Source organism: Ursus arctos, unplaced genomic scaffold (assembly GCF_023065955.2).
Source record: "Ursus arctos isolate Adak ecotype North America unplaced genomic scaffold, UrsArc2.0 scaffold_12, whole genome shotgun sequence".
NCBI classification, from domain to species: domain Eukaryota; kingdom Metazoa; phylum Chordata; class Mammalia; order Carnivora; family Ursidae; genus Ursus; species Ursus arctos.
The window spans coordinates 64051457-64075819 of record NW_026622786.1 but is presented as its reverse complement, the minus strand read 5'-3'; the positions used below and the strand labels follow the sequence as shown (position 1 = coordinate 64075819).

The window sequence follows — 24363 nt, the reverse complement described above, 5'->3', positions numbered from 1 at the left end:
CTGCCGCATTTCTATTGGGAGGCGCAGAGCAGGCTGGGTTTTGTAGTTCATATATGCGTTCCCCGGGATAGGCTGCTCTGGTTAGAGAGAGAGAGGCGGAGCCGGTTGTGTCACGTGGGCCCCGCTCCCGCCGCCGCTGCTGCCGTCGTCTTTCTCTGTCTCGACTGAGGCAGCCATCTTGCTCTTGCCGCGTGCTGTTGTTGGAGGACCCTCCCTGCTTCAGGTGAGACCCCCGGCGGTCCCGCCACTCCACGGCCATAGGCCGCTGTGCACGGTCTCCCCCCGCCCTCTTCTTCCGACACCCGCCAACTACTCGGGCTGCCACTTCCGCCGTGGCGCGCTGAGTGGGGGCGGAGGCGGCTCGTTTGGCTTGTCGGTTACCGGCGGCGCAGCTGGGGGTCGGCACCTGAGGGAAGGTCCCCAGCACCACCGCTCCCTGTGGGGGCCGGCGGGGTTCCGCGCTGTTGCCGCCCAGAGTCAGTCCCAGGAGCCGGGTGGTCCCCCGCCTCTCTCTTGTTACTCTTCTTTATTCACAACAACAATGCTGTGACAACAGCCTATCTGTTGTCATCTCATTTGATCCTCCCACTCTACAGATAGGGAAACTGAGGTTAGCAACCCCTGGCCCCCAAGCGCTTGGGACTGAATTCCGTTGCAGCTCTCTTCACCTCGTAATGGCAGTATTTGTTTACAGTTCTGCTTCCCTCCCTGAGAAATTATCTTGACCATCTCGGTAGCCCCGTTACACTGCCTGATGCATAGTAGGCTGTCAGGAAATTGATTGACCGACGGGCACCGTGTTACACAGCTAGTGAATGGCGGTTTCAACTTCCGTTCCCACGTTCTTTCACTTACACCATAGCTGTCCCCTCGGGAGTGGTAACAATAGTTACCAGTTTTTGAGTATCTACTGTGAACCGTACCCTGTGCTTGATAACTTAACCTTTAACCCTTAAATCAACCGTGTGAGTTGTGTAGTGTTAAACCTTTTCTAATACAGAAGGAACACAAGTTCAGAAAGTAAAATACCTTTCTGAAGTCCTAAGTGGTAGAACCTTGATCCTTCTGATTCCAAAACTTGTGCTTCTCTTAGAGGAACCTCGCATAATAAAAAGTTGGGACTAAAGGTTGAAATTATTTTATCTGTGCGTAAGCATGCTATGTAAACATGGTGAAAGTGCCTACCATAATGCTTGGAACTTAGGCACTCAGTAAATACTGATTATAACCTCATTATTTACACCTTTCTTGAGTCCTTGAGTAAAGGACAAAACAGTCCTAGAATCCTCAAGGAAAAATTCAGTAATTTATGTTCTTAGGAAGTTACTGCTCCCTTTTGGGTCTAGGAAGTGACTTCTCCCTTTTGGACCCTCATTTCCAAACCAAATTAGGAGAGAGGTGAACTATTTTATTTGTTTATAATTTATTTATACTCTGCTGTTGCTTGCAGGTATTTGAGATGGCCTCACATACAATACAGAAATAATGGGTACAATGAAGTAAAGGTAGATTGAGGACTAGGGAATTAAATCAGGTGATCTTTGAGGTCTAGTCCAGATTCCCAGCTTGCCATCTCATCTCTCATAGACTGAGTCCAATCCTCTTTACTACTTCAATTCCACACACCCCAACCTGCTCCACCTTTCTTCCTCCCCACCCCGCTTGAGTTTACAACCTCCCTAAAATGCTTTTTCACTGAGATAATTCTTGGGAACAAGTTTTCTGTTGTACTGATTACATGGAATGGAATCTGTTCTTTCATCTACACATTGATAAAAAGAGTTAAATTTTGTTTTTGCTTTTGTTTCAAACAAGTCAAGGCTCTTCATCTTGACTTCAGTCTCCTGTCTTCCATCTCTTCTTTTGGGGATTATTACTTCAAAATGCAGAAGAGTCCCAGAAGGTTTACCCTGTTCTAGTTCTAATATTTTCACTTAGCCCTTTTTTTGTAAAAAAATTTTTAGGTTCTTTGTTAGTTTACTGTACTTTCATGACCACGTTCCTTTGGGAAAAGTTAATATTGGTCCTTTTCTGTGGATATTGAGTATAGACATTGGGATTTGCATCAGCAAATTGAAGTCTGTGGCCAAGTTGAGATTGGCGTACACCTAAGCCTTCTGGCTTTGTATTCCTCCTGTAAAGGAGTGTTTTTAGCTGCTGAGCATTGTGATACAGTGCTGGGCAAAGATTTAGGAATCATAAATTCTGCATGTTATTTGGGAACTGGACTTTATTTAGCCTTGAAGCATATATATAGAGGTTAGTGCTAAAGTACAGTGTCAGAATACAGAATAGTTAGTGCTTATATAATCTTTGAATCTCTTTCATCTCTCAAAGACATTATCTTTTTCAAGTGAATGGTAATTATAAAGAGGTTAGAGAATTGGCCATAAAAGTTTTTGATAACAGCTTTTATTCCCTCTCTCACATCTTAGTAATGATGTGTTGGTCCACAGAACAAGTAAAACAAGACTTTTAACCTTGGCTTTTATTATTATTATTATTATTATTATTATTATTATTATTATAGATTTTTATTTATTTATTTGAGAGATTGAGCATGAGCAAGGGAGAAGCAGACTCCCCGCCAAGCAGGCAGCCCGATGCAGGGCTTCATCCAGGGACTCTGGGATCATGACCTGAGTCAAAGGCAGACGCTTTAGTAGCTGAGTACCTAGTTCCCCTTAACTTTGGCTTTTATTTTTATATAGTGTGGAGTGTTACAACCCATTATAAACTTAAGAACTTTTTTGTTTAGTAGGAATATCACTCATCAGATTAGGATTTATGACTGCAATTTTCTTAGAATTTTCAAAATCAAAATTAACCTTAAAAAGCTTAGTTTTAAGAATCTCCTCCCCCCCAAACACACACAAAAATTTAGAATTAATGTAGCAGAGATGTTTTTATCAAATTGTGCAGTGAAGTATCCTTACCGTGTATGCAAGAATATCTTGGCAACTGTGACGTACTATATCAGTGCAAGATATTGAATGAACTCTGTGGAAAGGGCTACTGAAGTGCTGAATGTCTGAAAATCTGGCTCTCTTTTCCTGTTATTAACATACCATCTGACCTTGAATAGAAGATATGACTACCTCATATCTTGACAGCTAGAGAGCCTATTGTTGAGTTTCTTCTTTGTCCAACTTTTTTTTGGGTGGGGTTCTATTTGTGGTTACAAGGTTATATATGCTTCATTTATGATTTGGGGGAAAAAAGTCTACTTAAAGGTTATGCTAATAACATTTGGTAACTGCTTTCTGCTATAAAAATCTCTGGGGGGAAAACTGGCTTGTCTAGAGATTTTATAATTGGGTAGGTTTTACTGAATGCCAAAGAACTGAATTTTGATGTGGGTTTTTTTTTGGGGGGGGGGGCTAAGATTTTATTCATTTATTAGAGAGAGAGAGCGCGCGCAGGTGCGCATGAGCATGAGCAGGGGGGAGGGGCAGAGGGAGAAGGAGAAGTAGGCTTCCTCTGAGCAGGGAGCCTGACTGGGCCTCCATCCCAGGATGCTGGGAACATGACCTGAGCTAAAGGCAGACGCTTAACGGACTGAGCCACTCAGGCGCCCCATGAATTTTGTTTTTAAGGAGGGATCTTTAAATAGGTAACTCTGAGTCCCATTCTATTTTCTATTCATATATTTGACTCCCTGCGGTCTTACTTAATTTTGGTTCTCTTAATATCTGGTTTATGAAGCTAGAACAAGTTATTAATATAAGAATATGTAGACAGTATTAATATGATCGTGGTAGTGATGCATATTGCAAGCCTAGTGAACCAGAAGGTACTGTTGTATAAACAGTTATTTTATTTTGGTAAAACAGTGACTTTAACAAATCTATTTTTCCCCCCCTAGATTTACCAACAGCATGAATCAAGAAAAGTTAGCCAAACTTCAGGCTCAGGTCCGGATAGGGGGCAAGGTGAGTGTGGCATAAGAAAAATTGAGAGGAGAATGTATTATTACCAGATAGTGGTATTATTTTGGATTTGTGGTCATTAAAAATCTAAAATCTTCTCAATAATCAAGATTAAACCACATTCCAATTTGACAATAACTTGTCTACATTTAAAATAGGTAACTAGAAGACACCTCTGTCTGGTGGTGCAATGGAAGCACCCACCTTTGTTTTAATCCTCTTAACTTCTGGTAGTTACCTGACATGAAAAAATTATCCAATCTTGTTAGGCTTCCATCTTCCCATCTGCAAAACAGAATTAATCCTGCATAAGATGCTTCTGAGGATTAGAGTAATACTTGTAAAACACCTAACATGGTACCTGGCACAGAGTAGATACTTAATAAACGGTAGTTATTATTATGTTAGACTCATTTGCAGGGCACCCTAGATGTTGAGGTTACCTCATCTTGACTGGATACATCTACTTCTACAGTTAGGTTTATTAGGTTTAACTGGATATGCTCAAGCTGATGTATGTTTTGTTCATTGCTAGGTTTTCCTGCCAAATTCCTGCCTCTTCTTCTGTGTTGGTCAATGTGAGCACAGTCTTTTTCCATGAACTTTGAAGCCTAAGGAAGAGCTCATTCTGAGAATCTTTGATTCCCTTCAGCTCTAGCCCCCAGCTCAAGGAGAATACTCTGCCCTTATCTCTGCCCAGTATAATCTTTGTAGAAGGAAAAGTGAGAATAGAACTCAGCTCAGACCTGGGAAGGGGATAGATAGGACACTATGTAGCAGCTATACTTTTCATTTACTTTGATGATAACCATGGCTCCTAGGGATGGAGATAGAAGGGGAAGGGAAGAAGTGACTAGTACTTTCTCCTTCCATAGTGATACAGTTATACGACCCTGGAGTCATATTAATACATTCATGTAACCAAAGTGGTCACATTGTAGCATAAAGTATAATGTAATATACCAATGCAAAAACTAGGGATATTAAGGAACCATAGAATATACCTGGAAGAGCTTCAGTCATCACATCTACTATTATATATTTTAAACCAGGTGGTTGGCACATTCATTCATTTAACTAGTTTGCTGTGCACCTACTATGTGCCAAGCACATAGTAGATAAACTAGTCAAGGTTTTCTTCTCTTGACACAGCTTAGCTTGGAAGAGAGACATGCTCACAACTACACTACAAAATAGTAAATGTTAAAATGAAGTACAAGGTGCTGTTGCCTAGGAGGGACAAGGAAGTCATCACTGAGCTGAGATTTGGAGAACAAACAAGAATTTATCACTAGGTAGATAGGTGAGGGTAAGTGAGTAGAGTAAAAAGGGGATCGTCGTTCTCACACGTGCTAAGGCACCTAAGATGCTGTAAGAGAATGCTGCTTGATAGAATGGCTTGCTTGTACAGTTAGAGTTCGGACTACATAATGTTTAAAGAATGGTAGGAGATGAAACAACCAGGTTTCAGGGTTGTATCATAGTCTTATATGCCATATTAAGGAGTATAGGATTTTATCCTACAGGCAAGGGGCAACTATTGAAGGATTTTAAAAACAGTTATTTTAGAAATTTAGGTGCTGGCAACCTGGAAAATGGAATGAAATGGAAGTCTGGCATAGAGGAGAACAGTTGAGAGGCTGCTGCTGTACTATATGGAACACAGATTTAGGAATTGGAATGACATAACTCACATGAAGAGGAAAAAGAGTCTGGGATGACCCCCAGATTTCTAGTTTTAAAGACTAGGTATATGGTGGTAACACGAGCTATAAAACTTAGGAAATATAGGAAGAATAGTTTGATGGACTGATAAGCTTTTAGACATGTTGAATTTGAGGTGCCTGGGGATCATTTCATTTGAGGCATACAGCAAGCAATTGAGCTATCCCTGAGTAAGGAACACTTCATAAATAAATGATCATCTATGAAAATAGTTATCCATAGTCCATCCTTCAGCAGCTGGGTTTTGTCACAACCTCTGCTGCTACTCACAGAACTCTCTTCCACTCCCACCAGCATTGCTGAGACTGAAGCCCCTAACTACTCTCTGTAAAGCTGATTCCCTAATTACTGCAGGAATTACCCAGAGATGGAAACTTTGCTTCCTTTCCTCCTGCCAGGTCTCAGAAAGATTTAGCCCTCAAGACTTAGGCTTCTTTTGGTAATGTTTTATTTCTGCTTTAGGTTATACTTTTTTAAATTGGCCCAGGAATTTAATCCATTATTTTAAATAGTTTTTCAATGGAAATATATATTTAGAGTTTTAAAGTATCCATTTAGAAATGAGCTCTTTCTATCTCAGTGACTAGTATAATTGTCAGACTGTTTGCTCAGGCCAGTGTTCTAAGCATCATTCTAGATTCCTTTTTCCCTCATATCCCACGTCCAATCCATCAGCATGTTGGTTCTTCTGACCGTCTAAGCTCTCACCATCTCCACTGCCAGAACTCTCCTCTCTCATCAAGACTACTCTAGTAACTTCCTGATTGATCTGATTATAGTCATTTTCCACAGCAACTTCAGTCATCTGTAAAAATCATAAATGAGATCAAATCATTCCCATGCTTAAAACTTTTGTATTGCAACTAGAATAAAATCCAACTCCTCCCCATGGCATTCTAGGCTATGTGATTTGGCCCTTGCCTATGTTTCTGATTGCATTTTCCTCCTCCTCCTCCTTTGTTCACTCTGCCAAAACCATGGTGACCTGCTTTCTCTGTGTAGAAACAGTAGGTTCTCTCTTGTTTCATTCTGCTTGGATCGCTCTTCCCCTAGATCTTCCCATGGGTCTCAGCTCATAATGTCACCTCTTCAGAGGGCCTTCCCTGAACATTCTAATAAAGTAGTGCTTTGGCCCTATCCAATAAATACTCTTACTACTGTGTTAGGGTTTCTTTCCTTAATACCCTTATCCCATTTGAAAGGATCTAATTTGTTTATATATTTATTGACTTTTCCATCCCACTGTAATGTATGCTTCTTGAAGTAAGAACTTGATTTTTTTCATTCCTAGATTCTAGGAATGTAGAACACTCAGTTGTAGGCATTTGATTCTTAATTATGTCAGACTCTTCAAAGTTTCAGAATATCTTTAGATTTAACTTTATTAAATTAAAATAATTTAAAATAAAATAAAATACTGGGGGCAGTAGGTACTGTGAAAAAGTGTTCCTTGTAATGTTTGGGTGTTGTTATAAAACACACAATTGTATTTTATTTTTTATTAGAAAACTTTTGAAACATAATATATTGAAATGATAAATGGATATTGGAAAAAATAAGAACTGAGTAGAACTGACCCTCAAAAATCTGGGTTAGACTGACAGTCCCAACTCTGAGCAGTCTTCTTAGTCATTACTATTAAGTCAGCAATTTCTTACGTGGGTTTTAATTAGAGTATTGTGAATAGGAAGACATGTGACTGCAGTTGCCAGATGCAAGGCATCCTAACACTTCTGTTTGGTTATTTTTCAGGGTACAGCTCGCAGAAAGAAGAAGGTGGTACATAGAACAGCTACAGCTGATGACAAAAAACTTCAGAGTTCTCTAAAAAAACTGGCTGTGAATAATATAGCTGGTATTGAAGAGGTATGATCATTTCGTAAATTGTTATTGTTTTGTAAATTGTTAAATTATGTGGACAAGTAGCACATTCACAAATAATTATCTGTACTTCTCAAATGTAAAATTTCAGCTTAGAAGAATCAGATATTGTCAGTCAGGTGTCTTTGAAGGACTAGATGTTGAATTTGCTTATTGTATAAAATTTGCTTGCATAAAAATGGATGATTGTAAAAAAATGATTTTAGTTGACAGATAAGAAATTCATCATACTTTTCTGACTCAAACTATTTGGCATATGTGACAAAATTATGGAACTGCTCTTGAATTTTCATACAAAACAAGATTTTTTTTCTAATAATATAGAAATAAACTCCAGGATTTCTTCAAATAAGGTGGATTTTTTTCCCTTTCTACACAACAGTATCTCTTTATTACCTCAGCCAAGAAGCTCTAGCAATAGCTTTACATGAATTGGATTTTAATTAGAACTTTTCTGGAAATTATTGGTTAAATTTTTTAAATCACTTATTATATTTTGGTAATACTGCTTTCCTCAAATATGAAGCCAAAGACTGATGTTATTTCAAAAGATACTCAAGAAAAATGATAACATCAGGGGCGCCTGGGTGGCACAGCGGTTAAGCGTCTGCCTTCGGCTCAGGGTGTGATCCCGGCGTTATGGGATCGAGCCCCACATCAGGGTCCTCCGCTGTGAGCCTGCTTCTTCCTCTCCCACTCCCCCTGCTTGTGTTCCCTCTCTCGCTGGCTGTCTCTCTCTCTGTCAAATAAATAAATAAAATCTTTAAAAAAAAAAAAAAAAGATAACATCAGCCATTTATGATCTGTTACCATCTAGATTTATTTCTACCTGATAAATCCATTTCTAATAGTAACCAGTGTTTAAATTTTCACTGCCATAAATTAAATTGAATGTTTAAGTTAAATTATATTTAATGATATCATTACTATATGTAGTACCACCTCACATGGTACCAATCACATAATGATTTTTAACAATCATTAATGCACATGTGCTATAAAACGGATCAGAAATAATGTGGAGGCAAGGGTCACTAATAAATAGCAGAGTACCAAAGAAAAGGCAGTGAAATGGCCACATGTTCCTTCTACAGTGCATATATGAATAAATATTAATATATCATTTAAATCTGCTTTGTATTTTCAAAATCAGTATACTGATAAAATAGTAAAAAATGTAAGATATGTGTATTTTTTCTTCCTTTTAGCTTGATGTGCCTATGCATTCTTACTCTGATAAAGATTAGAACTTCATTTGCAAGTCTTGAAATTAAGCATTTTATATGCATTTTTTTCTTCTGAGTTATTGAAAGCTTTTATGTATTTTTATTGACCTAAAATAATTTTCAGAGATCATTCTCTTTATCTGGGTTATGTATGAGGAAAAACAAAAATCTAAACCTCTCTTTAAAAAATCCAAAGCTTGGTGGGAAAAAAAAAAGAGTAAGTTGGAGTAATAGACAGTAACTCTGATAATGTTAAACCTAAACAACTTATAAGTGTGGCAATCTTATGTCTATGCCTACATTTCTACTTTCTGACTCCCCCTCCCCACCCTGCTACCTCAGCGCTATTGACATTTTGAACCAGCTAGTTCTTTATTGTGGGAACTGTCCTATGTATTGTAGGATGTTTAAGCAGTTTCCCTGGCCTCTACCCAATAGATACCAGTAGTCCCCACTTACCCCCCCCAAGTTATGACAACCAAAAATGTCCTCAGACTTTGTCACATGCCCCCTCGGGGACAAAGTCACCCTTGGTTGAAAAACATCTCTTTACGGAGGGGAAAAGATTCTATTTATACCTCCTTGAAGTATAGATTTAACTATGTAATATCTCTAAGGGCATGTTTTTCTAAATGTTTGTTTTTGTTCAGATTTGGGACATTTTGTGGTTCTTATAATTAATAAAACTTTTTGTGATCAGAGAGCATTAATTGTATAAATGTTTTATAATAAAATAAGGAAACCAATCAGTTAACAGTCTTTGACCTTTTCAGAATACAGCCAAACTTGTTACAATGCAGTGCTGAGGTGATGGTATTTTTGTATTTGAAATTGTCCTAATAAAGCAATGATAGTGAACACTTAGTGGACATCTACTGTGTGCCAAGCATTTTGCCAAGGACTTGCTAGATAGTAGTTCATAAGTTATTATTCATTGTCTCTGTCCTTTGGAGCTTACAGTCTAGTAGGGAAACTAATTAGATAATGAGACAAATACGTATTATCCCATTGCAGATTTACAGTATCTCTTTGAGTCAGTTGTTATTGGTTACAGAGGAGAAAGCTGAGACAGAATTAGGTACCTCCCCAAGATCACTTAGCCAGTAAGTGCTGGATTCTAAGTGTTAAAACCAGAGTTCATTCTGTTCATCAGCTTATCCTGCTTTTGGTCTTTTCATTTGCACTTTCTTATATCCTCTCTTGGCCTTTTCCTCTCCTCCTGCTCCCCCCTTATCCATCAACTCCCGACCATAGGAAGAAAGTATCTTCTGCCTTATACCCTGTATTATTAAACACCTACCATGCAGAATTCATTTGTTACACCTTTGAATATAAAAGAAATACCTATCAGTATTTCCAAGGACATTGATATTTCTCTTTTTTCTGGTCTTGATGCAGGCATTATTTCTCCCAGAAGCCTTCCTGATAGCACACTTACACATTTGTGTAAAGAAAGGTCAGATGCCTTTCCAATGTGCCTCCATAATGCCCTGTATTTACTTTTATTATAGCATTTATTAAACTGTGGTGTGAATTCCTTTTTGTTGCTACTACTGATGGCAGTTCTAACTTTTTGAGGAGTCATAGCTCTAAGACGTTGCACAGAAAATTAACGCTACAGGGGCGCCTGGGTGGCCTAGTCGGTTAAACATCTAACTTCAGCCCTGGATCGTGATTCTCAGAGTCCTGGGATCATGCTCAGCGAGGAGTCTGCTTGCGCCTCCCCCTGTTCTTCTGTCTCTCCCTCTCTCTCCCTCCCAAATAAACCTTAAAAAAACATTTTTTTTTTTGAAAAAATTAATGCTACAAAATAAGCACATACACACTCTCATTGCACCCTAACCCTGTGTGTGTATGAGGTCTTCCAGCCCTCACAGACTAATTACACAGAGAAAATATGCATAGAGATAATTAACAATGCAAGGTAACAGCTATAAAATTTCTGAGTATTTGAAGCTAAGATGGGAAGGAGTTTTACTTTTCTCCTTCTTTCCCTCTTTCTAAAATTGGTTTTTTGAGAGCTAAGATGTTTGTACTTTATATAACACTTCGCAGATTTTGTGTAGGAATATCTAGTATACTATATATAACCTGGCTTGCCTCAAACATTATGTTTGTGTTACTAAGTTTAAAGTAGAGTTTTTTCAAAATTTTTTTAAAGAAAATGATGACACACACTTAGTTTAAAAACAGCTCTTTGGAAGGAGAAAAGAAAGTACTGCATTAAATGTAAACATGAAAACATATGTACAGAATTTTTCAGAAACACTAAGATGTGAAAAAATATATCTTAGAATAGAAGAAACACATTAATTACAATTCTGTTATTTTTTATTTGGAATGTTTGAAACTTGTTTCAAAGTGCTGAACTCTGGGGCACCTGGCTGGCTTAGGAGAGCAGGCGACTCTTGATCTTGGGGTCATGAGTTCCAGCCATTGGGTGTAGAGTTTACTTTTAAAAAAAAAAAGTCCTGACCTCTGAGGAATGTACTATCTTTCTGTTTTTCGCCAGTTTAAGAAAAGCATATAAAAACTTTCAAAAAGAGAAGACACCATTGCCATTGTTGTAAAACAAAAAATAATATTACTGTGTTTTTTGTACTTAAACCTTTGGTGGGTGGGGAACAGGGAGATCAGTGGTGGGTTCCAAAAATTCATGGAATGTACTTCTGCCAAGTAAAGTTCTAATCTTACTTTCTAAGCTGTTGGTATTGGTGATTTTTTTCCCCCTCCCAAAGCTTAATTTATGTCCTCTTTAGAAACTTTAAAGACTGAAGGACTGTTTGGATTAAGACAAGCTTCTCTGGTCTTTATGTATTCATTAGTTTGTTGATTTGGTTAATAAATTAGTCATAGATTTCTTTTACATGTTACCGAAGACAGAGAAATCCAAAGCTGTCAAAAAGTACGGGGCATGGGAGTGTCAGAGACTATTTCATACAAAAGCCTAGGTTTTTGGAGGGAATTCCTAGGAAAACCCCAAGAGATTTATAATCCAGAGCTAAATTTCTAAAAGTGTTTTATATTCTATGACATTTGAAGGTATTTGGTGGTTCTTATTTGGTAATGTAGTTGATTATAGTGACCGTGCTGTCTCACCTGTCATTACCTGATAACATAAATCTATCTATCAACAATGGGTTCTGTTCCATTTCTCAGAAACGATTGATTTTATCAGATTTATTTGGTAAGAAATGTCACCAAAAATCTGAATCTGATCCATTTGGTCTAGTTGCTTCATAGTGTTTTATATTCAAAGGACATCTTCTTTTGTAACTAGGATATAATTCTGCCTCTGTGAAACTTTTCCTTTATTTCCAGACCTAATTAATTAATCAGCCCTTTCTCTGTACTTCCACAACGTAAATTGCTCTGCTATAATACATTTATTAATGACAACCTCATATTGTGGGGTATAATGATTTATTATTAACCAGTTAGTCTTTTTTTCAGATTATAAAAGTCTTGATATCAAAGACCATGTTTATTCTTTATAGTCTGTAGCATGCTGACTCCCATGATGAGTTTGTTTGGGGCTAAGTTTAAGGGATACTGATTATTTGAGATGGAATTATTCTCAAGAAGTTAGCCATTGGGGGGCCTTGCTGGCGCATTCAGTGGAGCATACAGCTCTTGATGTCAGAGTTGTGAGTTCAAGCCCCATGTTGGGCACAGAGATTACTTTAAAAAAAAAAAAAAAAGTTAGCCATAGGAAGCTGGAGCTCAGGAAAACAGGGCTGAGAATATAAATTTTGTAATTGTACACATAAGTTTTACTGTTTATATTTTCCTCTTCCTAGTTCTTACTTTTCCTGAACCACTTATACCAGAAGGAGGACCTTGGTTGACTCTTAGCCACAATTCCTTCTTCCTCCAACCAGAGCCTCAGGTGCCAGTGGGTGGACAGCTCTGAGTACAGGAGAATAAAAGGGAGACACCATGTCCCATTCACCTTTTCATTCCATAGCAGCCTTACTTTATCTTTTAAGATCCTGTTTCTTGGGTTTTTGTTTTATTTTTTACTTTTTTTTTTTTTTTTAAGATTTTATTTATTTATTCGACAGAGAGAGACAGCCAGCGAGAGAGGGAACACAAGCAGGGGGAGTGGGAGAGGAAGAAGCAGGCTCATAGCGGAAGAGCCTGATGTGGGACTCGATCCTGTAACGCCGGGATCACGCCCTGAGCCGAAGGCAGACACTTAACCGCTGTGCCACCCAGGCGCCCCTATTTTTTACTATTTTTTTATTGTGGTAAATATATGTAACAAAATTGTCATTTTAACCATTTTTAAGTACAATTCAGTGGTACTATATTCACAGTGTTGTGCAACCACAACCATTATCTATTTCCAAAGTTTTTCTTTAAGATTTTATTTATTTATTTGACAGAGAGAGAGAGAGCACAGGCAGGGGGAGCGGCAGGCAGAGGGAGAGGGGGAAGCAGGCTCCCCGCTGAACAGAGGGCCCGATGCTGGGCTTGATCCCAGGAACCCTGGGATCATGACCTGAGCTGAAGGCAAACACTTAACGGACTGAGCCACCCAGGCACCCCTATTTCCAAAATTTTTCATCATCCCAAACCAAAACTCTATATCCATTAAGCAATAACTTTCCATCCCTTCTTCCTCAACCCCTGATAGCCTGTAACCTACTTTTTGTCTTTGTGGGTTTGCCTGTTGTAGATATTTCATGTAATACAGTGTTTGTCCTTTTGTGTCTTGCTTACTTCACTTAGCTTAATGTTTTCAAGGTTCATCCATGTTTTAGCATGTATCAGAACTTCACTTCTTTTATAGCTGAATAATATTCCATTATATGGATAATACCACATTTATCCATTCATCTGTTGATGAACATTTTCTGTTTTTATTTATTTTTTTAAAGATTTTATTTAGTTAGTTGACAGTGAGAACACAAGCAGGGGGAGCAGCAGGCAGAGGGAGAAGCAGGCTCCTTGCTGAGCAAGGAGCCCGATGAGGAACTCGATCCCAGGACTGTGGGATCATGACCTGAGCCAAAGGCAGATGCTTAATTGACTGAGCCACCCAGTTATCCCACACGTTTTCTGTTTTTAAAATAGCTTCCCCCTTCCAATATTTTGTCATTGTGGGGGCACTTGGGTGGCTCAGTTGGTTGAGCATCTGACTCTTGGTTTTGGTTCAGGTCATGATATCAGGGTGGTGGGGTCAAGCCCCGTGTTGGGCTCCACACTCAGTGCGGGGTCTGCTTGAGATTCTTTCCTCCTCCCTCTCTCTCACCCTTTGCTCCTTCCCCTGCTCATGCACTTGCGGTCTCTCTCTCTCTCTCTCAAATAAATAAATAAAATCTTTAAAATATATAGTTATTGTAGGAAGTTATGGGTTTACAGAAGAGATGAAGAAGATATTAACATTTGATCATAATCCCCACTACCCAGAAATAACTACTATTAGTTTTGTATTTCTTTCCCATCTTTATATGCATGTACTTTTAACATATTTGAGACTGCAGCTAGGTGCACAATTTGAAATCTTTTTTCCCCCCAAGTAGCATTATATTATAAAAATTGTTTTATATCGTTAAAAAACTCTTCTTGGGGCACCAGGTTTGTACAGTCATTTAAACATCCAACTCTTGGTTTTGGCTCAGGTCATGATCTCAGTGTCATGAGATTGAGCCCCGTACGGGACTCCACACTCAGCGTGAAGTCTGTTTGGGATTCTCTCTCCCTTTACCCCTCCGGCTCATGCTCTCTCGCCTCTCTCTGTCTCTAAAATAAATAAATAAATCTTAAAAAAAAACCTCTTCTTAATCATCAGTGTAGATGTCTACGTATATTCCAATAAATGGATATACCATAATTTAACATTTCTTAATTTATAATATGTTATAATGCTTTGATAATAAAAGAATCACATATTTAGGGGCGCCTGGGTGGCTCAGTCGTTAAGCATCTGCCTTCGGCTCAGGTCATGATCCCAGCGTTCTGGGATTAAGCCCCGCATTGGGCTCCCTGCTCAGCAGGAAGCCTGCTTCTCCCTCTCCCATTCACCCTGTTTGTGTTTCCTCTCTTGCTGCCTCTCTCTCTGTCAAATAAATAAATAAAATCTTAAAAAAAAAAACCCCACATATTTAATTTCAGTATACATAATGTGTATGTATCTTTGTCTCTGATTTCCTTCAGAGAGATTCTTGGGAAGACAGTTACTGGCTGAATGAGCATGAACATTTTAGAATTCTTCACCCATGTTGCCAAATTGCTTTTTCAAAAAGGTTGTGCCATTTTATACTGTCTACAGCATAGCTGTGGAGAATCCATCTCATTAGACTCTTGCCTCCAGAGCATAAGAGAAAATGATCCCAGCATATCATACAGTTTAATGACAGCTGTTAGTTTTAGCTCCTATCAACAATAATAGGTTATGTTCATATAGACTTTAGAAATAAGCAGGTGCTGAGCTTAGAAGGACTGAATGTGAAAGATACGTATGGAAGTATGCGCCAAGGCCATAATCTTCAAACTTTTACATCCCTTAGCCTCACAAAACCGCAGACACGTGTGTGCCTTATTCTTAAAATGTCTATTATTTCACCCCATTAAGATATAGGAGTAAGGCAATAAAAGATGAATTTCCTGATAAACATTTAAATGCCATTACAGGGGCGGCTGGCTGGCTCAGTTGGTAGAGCATACGACTCTTGATCTCAGGGTTGTGAGTTCAAGCCCCACCATGTTGGGTGTGGAGATTATTAAAAAATACAGTCTTTTAAAAATAAATAGATAAATAAATGCCACTACATACAGGAAGGAGTAGCAGTAAAACTTGATTTTTAAGATCACTGTCAATTCTCAGAACTGCCAGCTAGCCAGTCTAGTGGGGGCTTGGATAAAAAAAAAAAAAAAAAAATCACATGGAAGAATTTAAACTTCCTCTCTGAACTGAGAGGGCAGTTATCAGCAAGAGCTGTAGAGTCAATGGTAACTTTGTAAGCCTCCTAGAGCCATAAAAACTTATTGCTATGTAAGACTAAGCAACCATTAGATTTACCAGAAAGAAGGTTACTGTGATTAATACTACTCAGAGGTCAGCAAAGGCAGGGGTTGTTAAGGTTTTGATAACAGCATAATGGAGCCACTGAGCTGTTGCCAAGAATGACTTAAAATGCCCTGAATTCTGTAGGGCAATCAGGCTGATTCTGAAAAGTCAGAACAATAGGAAAAGTCAAGCCTAAGATATAGCTCAGGAGGTTTTGGGCATCTTCATTAAGAGCACTACTGGAGCTATTTCTAAAACTTGAGATGACCCCTTTATCTAGCATTTGGGGAGTTGAAGTCTGACAGCATCCAAGATTTTAAAATAAATTATATTTGAGGTATCTATTCATTTGGCAAATTTGAGTGACTATTATGTACTGGACACTTGGGGGCATACTATGTCTAGTAAGGCATGGGCTCTGATCAGAAGATGTTTACCTTCTAGTACAGTCAAAGACTTGCAAACACAATTATACTACAAGACAATTCTATATAATTGCAATACCCGTGAAGTACAGAAAGTACATAAACCTAAATTTTCACAGAGTCTTGGATCACTGGGAATTTGCAAGGTGAAGAAGCAGAAAAATGTTCTTCTAAACAGTGAAAACAGCATATGTAAATGTACTAGGCATGAGAGACAACATTTTTTGATAGCTACAAAACATGTCAGTGTTATTCGAGCAAAAAATAAGAGCAAGGGCATCTGGTGGTGTGGACTGGGGTCTCAAAAATGCTACTTCCTCCATAGCTCAAATAGCATCCTTTACTTCAGCTACCTGTTAAAGTGGAAAAAACATTTTGATATAAAGGGGTTGTTTGATTGGAAAAGGACCTGAGCTGGACAGTAGCTAGTTTAATAGTCTTTGTTTCCTTGTCTGCTTCTTATTTTTATACTGTATATAGATCGTATTACTTATGTTGACCACAGAGCAATAAAATCACTAGAAAAATGAAGTCTCCATATGAAATGCATACAATTTGCTTTGTGAATTTAACAAGTTCCTTATCCTTTCTTTTGCCTCTAAAAGGGTGGGGGAAGTATCTAACTGATCTTGCCTAGCCCAACAATTCATCCTTTGATAGTCTCTAATAGCTTGCATCTAGGAGCCTTATATAACCATGTTATTTGCTCAGTAGAGAGGAAGGAATGGTAGATAGAAATAAAATATTCTAGCCTTTAACTTCTAATACTTCATTCTCTATTCTAAAATTAACTAAACTCTCCACCCCTTTCTGGACCTTTCTATTCACAAAGCTACATCTTTTGTGCAACCCCATTTAAAACAACCATTTATAAATTTATTTCCATTTCACAGCCTGAGATGGAATTCATCCTGATTTTCACACTAAACTCAACATATTTCAAACTACAAAGACCTTTATCAGGTTGTAAGATATGATGTAACATTTAACCTTTTGTAAAGAAGCTTAAACAGAGGAAAATTCACAATTGGGGGTGGGGGAGTGCTGTGTTAGCTTCTTACTTGTTTTGTAGCCAGTAAGATATATATTATCCATATGTCTGTTTGGGGTTTTTTCGCATTCTCCATTTAGCCTATATTCTGAGATAAATAATTCTCTGGCAAGCTTTCACGAGGCCACAGAATTGAATTTTTATAGGCAAATAAACATTTTTAAGAATGAGAATGACATCACAGGAAGGAAACTAAACAGAAAGTTGGGGACCCAGGTTCAGGTTCTAGGTTTGCATATAACTAGCTATTTGTCCTTGGATACGTTGCTTAACCAAGAGCTCATCTTTAGTATTTATTTCTCTAAAAGGAATTTGAACTAGAAAACCTCTAAGTTCAGCAAATGTATGGCCTGACTTTTGGACCAATACTGATTTCAAATCTCTTGTGACTTTTAACATTTGTAAATAATAAATATCTCAAATTCTAATATTTAAGACTCTTTTCATGCTCTTATTATAGAGATTTGGTCTTGATTTGGAATAGAGAATCCTACCATATCTTTATTCTTTTCCCATACTAGAATTATGTGACTCTAGGACAGATAGAGAACAACGGTCCATTCTACATCCACTATGCCATCTCCTTCTCAATTCATTCCTCTTCCAAATTTTCAGCCACTTTACTGTTAAACTTTTTACCTAAACTATAATTATCTTCAGAACTATATAATTTATCTTTTTCTAGAGTCAGTATAAATTGATTTTAACTCAAAATGGTATATGTTCAGAACAGCTGGATTGAATGTGTACTGTGTGTAATATGTGTAATGGAACCTTGATTACAATACTGATACAGGGAACGGTGTAGAATTCAGATAGTGATTTTTGTCAGAGAAAATTTGGGAAATTATTTGTAGATCTTAGTTACAATTTTCCAGGGGATTTGCCTTTATTTTCTCTGTGTTCCAGGTCTTGCCTGAAATTTAGAAGCCCTTTTGTTCCCCTTCCTTTCTGGTGCTTATCAGTGGTGGTGATCACCTTTGAGGAAGAAAAGCCCACTTCCACTGACCATGGAGAACACTCAGCATCTCTGCTTGATTGTGACAAGGGCAGTTTTTGGATGGATCATGAAATGCTTCTAAAGTAGCCAAGAGTTAACTTTCCTAACCTTCTTATATAATAAGCATGTTACCATGAAGGTAACTTACCCAGTGGAATCAACTACTAGTGGAATCACATTATTTATACATTTAACTTATGCAAATTCAGCTTTACTAAAACACAATAAGAAAGTGCATGAGTGAGAGAGAAAAATAATATTTTAAATAGCGCATGTTTAACCTTCCTTTTCAGGCAATGGATAAAATCAAATCTGAAACAGTTCATGTTGGTGAAAGCTACCAAAAGAATGTGAGGATGATTTTAAAGGTTTCCCAGTGATTGATAAAACATGCTCAGGTGGCCAGGCAAGTGGGTTGGAGAGCTTCTTTGACATTTACAAGGCTTATCGAAAGTTATTGAGAAGCTATACTTAAGAGTTAGAGGAACTAACAAAATCTTTTATAAAGAATGACATGAGAACAAATTGAAATTTTTGTAAATTTACTAAGTGTTCAGAGGAGTGAAACATCTGTTTAAATTTCTGAGTGTTCTTTATGGATTTTCAGTGGTTATTTTTTATCATACACTATTACCCCTTTACAACCTGTTGCCGAAGTAAAATGCTACCCCCACCCACCAAGTGTACCAGTTTAGTTTGATAGTGTAAATCGGGTAAGATAATGGGTAATTCACTAAGAAGCCAGTTCTTTCTTGGCTGATAAATCCATTATTTTTAAAATGTGGCATGAACTTCTTTCTCATAGTAGTAGAAGTCTTTGAATTTAAAATCTAGATTCTATAATAAAATGACTGTTTCTTGACCATCCTAGTAATTTGTGCCAGCTACACCATTTTACTTTGTTGCTACTAGGGTCTTTTTCCACCCATATCTACTGCTTAGACAATTACTACCTTGGGATTGTTAAAAAAAAAAAAATTGGCTAAATTGTTATTTAAACAGGTACTGTTTTAGTTGTTCCAAATATGTGAAGTACATTTTTCTTCTGTGATCATACAGGTGAACATGATTAAAGATGATGGGACAGTTATTCATTTCAACAATCCCAAAGTCCAAGCTTCCCTTTCTGCTAACACCTTTGCAATTACTGGTCATGCAGAAGCCAAACCAATCACAGAAATGCTTCCTGGAATATTAAGTCAGCTTGGTGCTGACAGCTTAACAAGTCTTAGGAAGTTAGCTGAACAGTTCCCTCGGCAAGGTAGGTATTTCAGTTTAGTATCTTTCCTTCTCTACTGTAATCTAAAGAACCTAATGATTTAAAAGGTATCCCATTTTATATTTACTTGTATGTTAATTTTACTTTTAAAAATGTTGCTCATATGCTTCATACATTTTTGAATCTGTTTCTTTAATAATTGTGCAGTGTAGCATATAGAATATATGGATACATTTTGGTAATAATAGAGTTGAGAGGTAATTAATTACCTAAAAGATCTGCAGACCACAATTTACAGACAGTATTTGATATTCACTTCTGACTAATGACAAGAAGAAGATACTGTTATTAGAGAACTGTATTTTTCTTTAATACTGTTGATTGAACTATAGGCACAGCAATTGTAAGTTCTGAATTTCCACAATAGCCCTGGTTTCAGATGTGTCTTGTCACTCCTAAAAATCACAGAGCCTTTTACATCAGTGCCCATACCACATAGCTAGATACTTTCTTACACCAGAAGAGATGGAAAGTCTTGAATATTGATTTTCTATTTCAAGCATGTGGAATTTATAGAATAAATTATAATGTCTTTTTATTCCAGCTCATCAGAATTATTTCATTTTCCAAATAAATTTTACCTTCACTGCCCATTGAAACTGCTAGCTGTATTTAGTATATACCTAGTAAGCTAAAGTGTTACTGATTTTAGTGTTAAGTAAAAAATATGGTATTAGGTCAGACAATCTTTTAGTTTTTTCTGAACAACTATATAAGATTTAGAAAGGAGAAAAGAATAAATATAGTAAGTGTTCTATAAAGGCCTTTGTTTTCAAGAACTAATTTTAAAATAAACATTTTGTAGTGTTGGATAGCAAAGCACCAAAACCAGAAGACATTGATGAAGAGGATGATGATGTTCCAGGTAAGTGACATTTCTTTAGCTCTGAGATTTTTAGGAGCCTGTTTATCTCGTTTAATTCATCGTATAATGACTTTCAATTTTTGTTGATGGTGAACTCATGAATTTAAATTGATTCACAATAATATGGATACAATCTAATGAAAAATAATAAAAGTCCTCCCATTTTGAACTTAGAATCAGAAATTGTCACACAAAGCTCTGCTGCCTGCATTTGTTAAATTAGAATCACTGTGATTTTAAATTTGCATAGTTATTGTTACAACATTTCCGTAGGAATTGTGATTGACATATGAAAATGTTGTTCACCTTAGTTTGCATAGACAAAAAAAGACTAACATTTCCTTAGGATTGCTGCTTTAAAAGCAGATAAATGAAGCACTGTTAGTGAAATGCCACCAGTTTGTCTCTGCTTCTTGTCCTGTATGTTTTCAGGCTAATTCTAATAGCCACAGTTTGGTTTTTATTCGGGTTAGAAGTTAGGAATTTCGGGGTGCCTGGGTGGCTCAGTCGTTGAGCGTCTGCCTTCGGCTCAGGGCGTGATCCCGGCGTTGTGGGATCGAGCCCCACATGAGGCTCCTCTGCTGGGAGCCTGCTTCTTCCTCTCCCACTCCCCCTGCTTGTGTTCCCTCTCTCGCTGGCTGTCTCTATCTCTGTCAAATAAATAAATAAAATCTTAAGGAAAAAAAAAAAAGAAGTTAGGAATTTCATTTATCTCTTTTTCTTTTTTTTGTATCTTTAACTCATTTACTTTTTTTTTTTTTTTCCAGATCTCGTAGAAAATTTTGATGAGGCATCAAAGAATGAAGCTAACTAAAATTTTTTCTGGAGTTTGGAAGCTGGCATGGACTAGATTTAACAAATCAGCTATGTGGTTCCAAAGTTTTACAGACATGGAGAACATCAACTGTTACTAGTTCAGTAATATAAATATTTTGTATATTAATAATGCTGTTTGTTCAGCATTTTTCGGTCATTTGATTTTGCATTTTGCACTTCCTCCCAGGATCTATTCTTTTGGTCAAAATACGAAGTATTGGTGCAGTTCGAGGGTGTTTTGGTGTTTGATTCTCAGTTTTCTGTTTTGTGTTTTTGTTGGGGTATTTTTGGTGTGTGTATGTGTATGTATGCGTGTGGGTATGTGTGTATACAGTGGAGAGCAAATTGGAAAACAGTTCTATTTATCCTCCTCCTTCCCCCAGTAGAAAATAAAACAAATCTTTACATTTGTTACTTTTTATTTTTTTCTAATCACAGAATTAATGAAAAGCGAGTGTCTTGGATTTCAGATCTGAGGAGATTTTACCCTTGGAAGTTTGGTTTTAATTTGCTTTGTTAACATATTTTTTATACATTTCTCTGGGTTTAAAATGTCTTGAGAGACTTTGCCAGCAGCTCTGTGTTGGCATAGTGGGCAACATATCTGTGGTGCATCTGCCTTAGATTCACTTACCTGGTCAAACCCAGAAGATTTTCTTCCAGCTTTCTTCCTAAATGCCTTTTTCCCTCTCCTTTCGGTCTCCCAGTGGCCTGGTCAGCCTTTGGTAATGCTCTTCCTCATCTTCTACCTAGCCTGAGAAGGATGTTCTCCATTTAGAGTTAAGCGAGTGCCTAATCCCTCTTTTGGTAAGACATTTTTCCCTCTTAAGGAACAACAGCTCCATCTTCAACTTTTTATTTCCCCCTTGATTTTATAGTTTGGTAGATTTCAAACTGGAATAGCTAGCATGTGCTTGCTAAGTAATTTTATGCCAGCCTTATCCTGTATACTAGCTGTTCTTAATAGCAGGTGCAAAAAATGCCTGTTTTCAGCAAGGTTAAATTAGGAATGTCCTTTTGAGTCAGAAAAAGATAGGCCATAGACTCATTCCCCAGCACAAATGGTCATTCTATGAAGTGGTACTGGCCCCAGGAGGGTATCTTCAACCACTCTCCCACTCTTGGTCTTGAACCTACCTCTGGATTGGATCTTACTGTTGTAGCTGCTCACAGCATCCTCCTGCATGCTTAGAGTAATGCTTTTGGGGGAACACTGGTAAAATACAGTATTTATTTTTTTCACCTCCTTTCAGAGGACTTGGAGGTAAGTTGCATTCATTAATTCAAGTTTCCCTCTTGCTCTCTGATGATAAAAGCTTGCATTTTGCTATGTCAGCATTTGTTATAGCCAGTATTTAAGGATAGGATTTAGAAAATCTATCATTTCCTGGCCCACCAGCAAACTAACTATGGCTTAACCTTGCAGCATATCTACTTTTGTTTCAAGCTAGATATCTTTATTTGATATCTAAAATGCAAGACCAACAACATATCAAGAGATCTATAGACAAGAAGGCAAAGCTCTTGTATTTTTTTCATCCAGACACTTCAGTTTATTTTATAAATTTGTTCATTTTTCCTGTTCTGTTTTATATAATATATGGACTTAACTACAAAATAAAGTAACAGTAACAAAATAACAAAAGAGGATAATATTTCCTCTTGTGCTTCTCTTATTGTCGACAGAATTTCCTTCTTTTGTATTTCTTCTCTACTCCCCAACCCCAGACGAATTTCAGCCCAGTCATTATTTGAAATAATGTTTCATCCATTGTTAGGTTAGTAGCTCTAAATGGTCTACATAATCCAGAATTCTTTTCCTCTGACTGTCCCCAGTGGGCACATTGTGGGACAGAGAGAGTTATGGAGACTTCCAAGTGATTAAGGACATATAAGAGATAGTATAGCAAATGAAAAAAAGAGCACTCATCTGGAAGTCAGGAAACCTGGGTCCTAGTCCCGGCCTTGGCATTAACCATGTGACCTGGGCAGGTCACCTAACTACTCTGAAGTTCATCATCAGACAAGTGAGATGTTTCTAAAGCTTAACATTTTTTCTGCTCCTGTAGTTCGGTGAGTCTCATTTCTGAAAATTCTCAAGGAACTGATTTTATATATTTTCAGAAATATCTGTTTTTATCAAGATCCATAAAACTTTTTTGCATGTATATACTGTTTCCTCTTTTTCCTTTTTGATCACATTTTAACTACTCACCCAGAGGAGCTCTGGTCAATATTTCCTTTTATCCTATCAACAACAACTCTTAATGGCTGACCTCCCTTGGGTGCAATAAGCCAGTATTCTTTTTTGTTTTGTATTTTCATACCTTCCCCTTTCCTGGACAAAGCATATTGAGATCTTGACTCAATACAAATGTTCCTGCCTTCAGTGAGCAGGCATGGATAAGAGTATGGATGAAACTTTTGTAAATAGTATTCTTGGCATAAATATTAATTACACAGCTTTTTGATAATATGACGTAGTAACTAAATGTGTACTTTCTATGAAGATCATGTATTTATTGCCAAGATAACTATAGAATAAGCATTTTCTGGTAAAATTCATCTTAAAATTTGGGGATAATTCAAGAAATGTCTGTACAAAATTGATTCATGGTCTTAGTTTTTGTGATTAGTTCTTTCCATTCATGTGAAGGTCCTCATTTATCTGTCTTGGGGAAGCCCAAAGTAAATAATTGGATCCTATACTTATTTTATCCTACTTTCCCTATTAAGTAATGGTTTAAGAATTGGGTGGCTCAGTCGGTTAAGTAAGTCCCACATTGGGCTCCTTGCTCAGCAAGGAGCCTGCTTCTCCTTCCGCCTGCTGCTCCCCCTGCTTGTGCTCTCTGTCTCTCTCTCTCTCTCTCTGACAAATAAATAAAATCTTAAAAAGAAAAAAGAATACATCAAGCACTTTGATTTGTTGCTAAGTAATTAGTATTACGGGATTCCATTAAATTAATTTTGATATGCATACCAGGTTCTTGTGAAGACCCATACTGGGCTGTGTTTGATTTGTTTCTTTGCTATAGTTCAGTGCTTAACCTAACTTTGCTATATATCCATAAATGACGTCATGATTAGACATAGTATGGTATAGTAGGAAATGCACAGGTTCTTAGATAGAGGTCAGTTCCATTACCTACTG

General features: G+C 37.5%; 1 protein-coding gene across 2 annotated transcripts; it reads left to right on the top strand.

The window, feature by feature from the left end:
• The first annotated feature begins 84 nt into the window (after positions 1-84).
• Positions 85-24114, top strand: BTF3L4 (basic transcription factor 3 like 4). 2 transcript variants are annotated; one of them, XM_026498108.4, is made up of 6 exons: positions 85-223; positions 3866-3932; positions 7407-7520; positions 19312-19513; positions 20337-20396; positions 21164-24114. In XM_026498108.4, the coding sequence occupies exons 2-6, from the start codon at positions 3879-3881 to the stop codon at positions 21208-21210; spliced, it is 477 nt and encodes a 158-aa protein (XP_026353893.1). In that variant the 5' UTR covers positions 85-223; positions 3866-3878; the 3' UTR covers positions 21211-24114. The 2 variants fall into 2 exon arrangements, with proteins under 2 accessions (XP_026353893.1, XP_026353894.1); XM_026498109.4 differs by lacking the exon at positions 3866-3932 and having other exon boundaries at positions 112-223.
• The last annotated feature ends 249 nt before the right edge of the window (positions 24115-24363 follow it).

Excerpts from the sequence above, each read along its gene's own strand:
- BTF3L4 (XM_026498108.4), top strand. The coding sequence starts at position 3,879 with ATGAATCAAGAAAAGTTAGCCAAACTTCAGGCTCAGGTCCGGATAGGG. Across the intron at positions 3,933-7,406 it reads AGGTCCGGATAGGGGGCAAG|GGTACAGCTCGCAGAAAGAA; the intron begins GTGAGTGTGGCA and ends GTTATTTTTCAG. Across the intron at positions 19,514-20,336 it reads TGAACAGTTCCCTCGGCAAG|TGTTGGATAGCAAAGCACCA; the intron begins GTAGGTATTTCA and ends AACATTTTGTAG.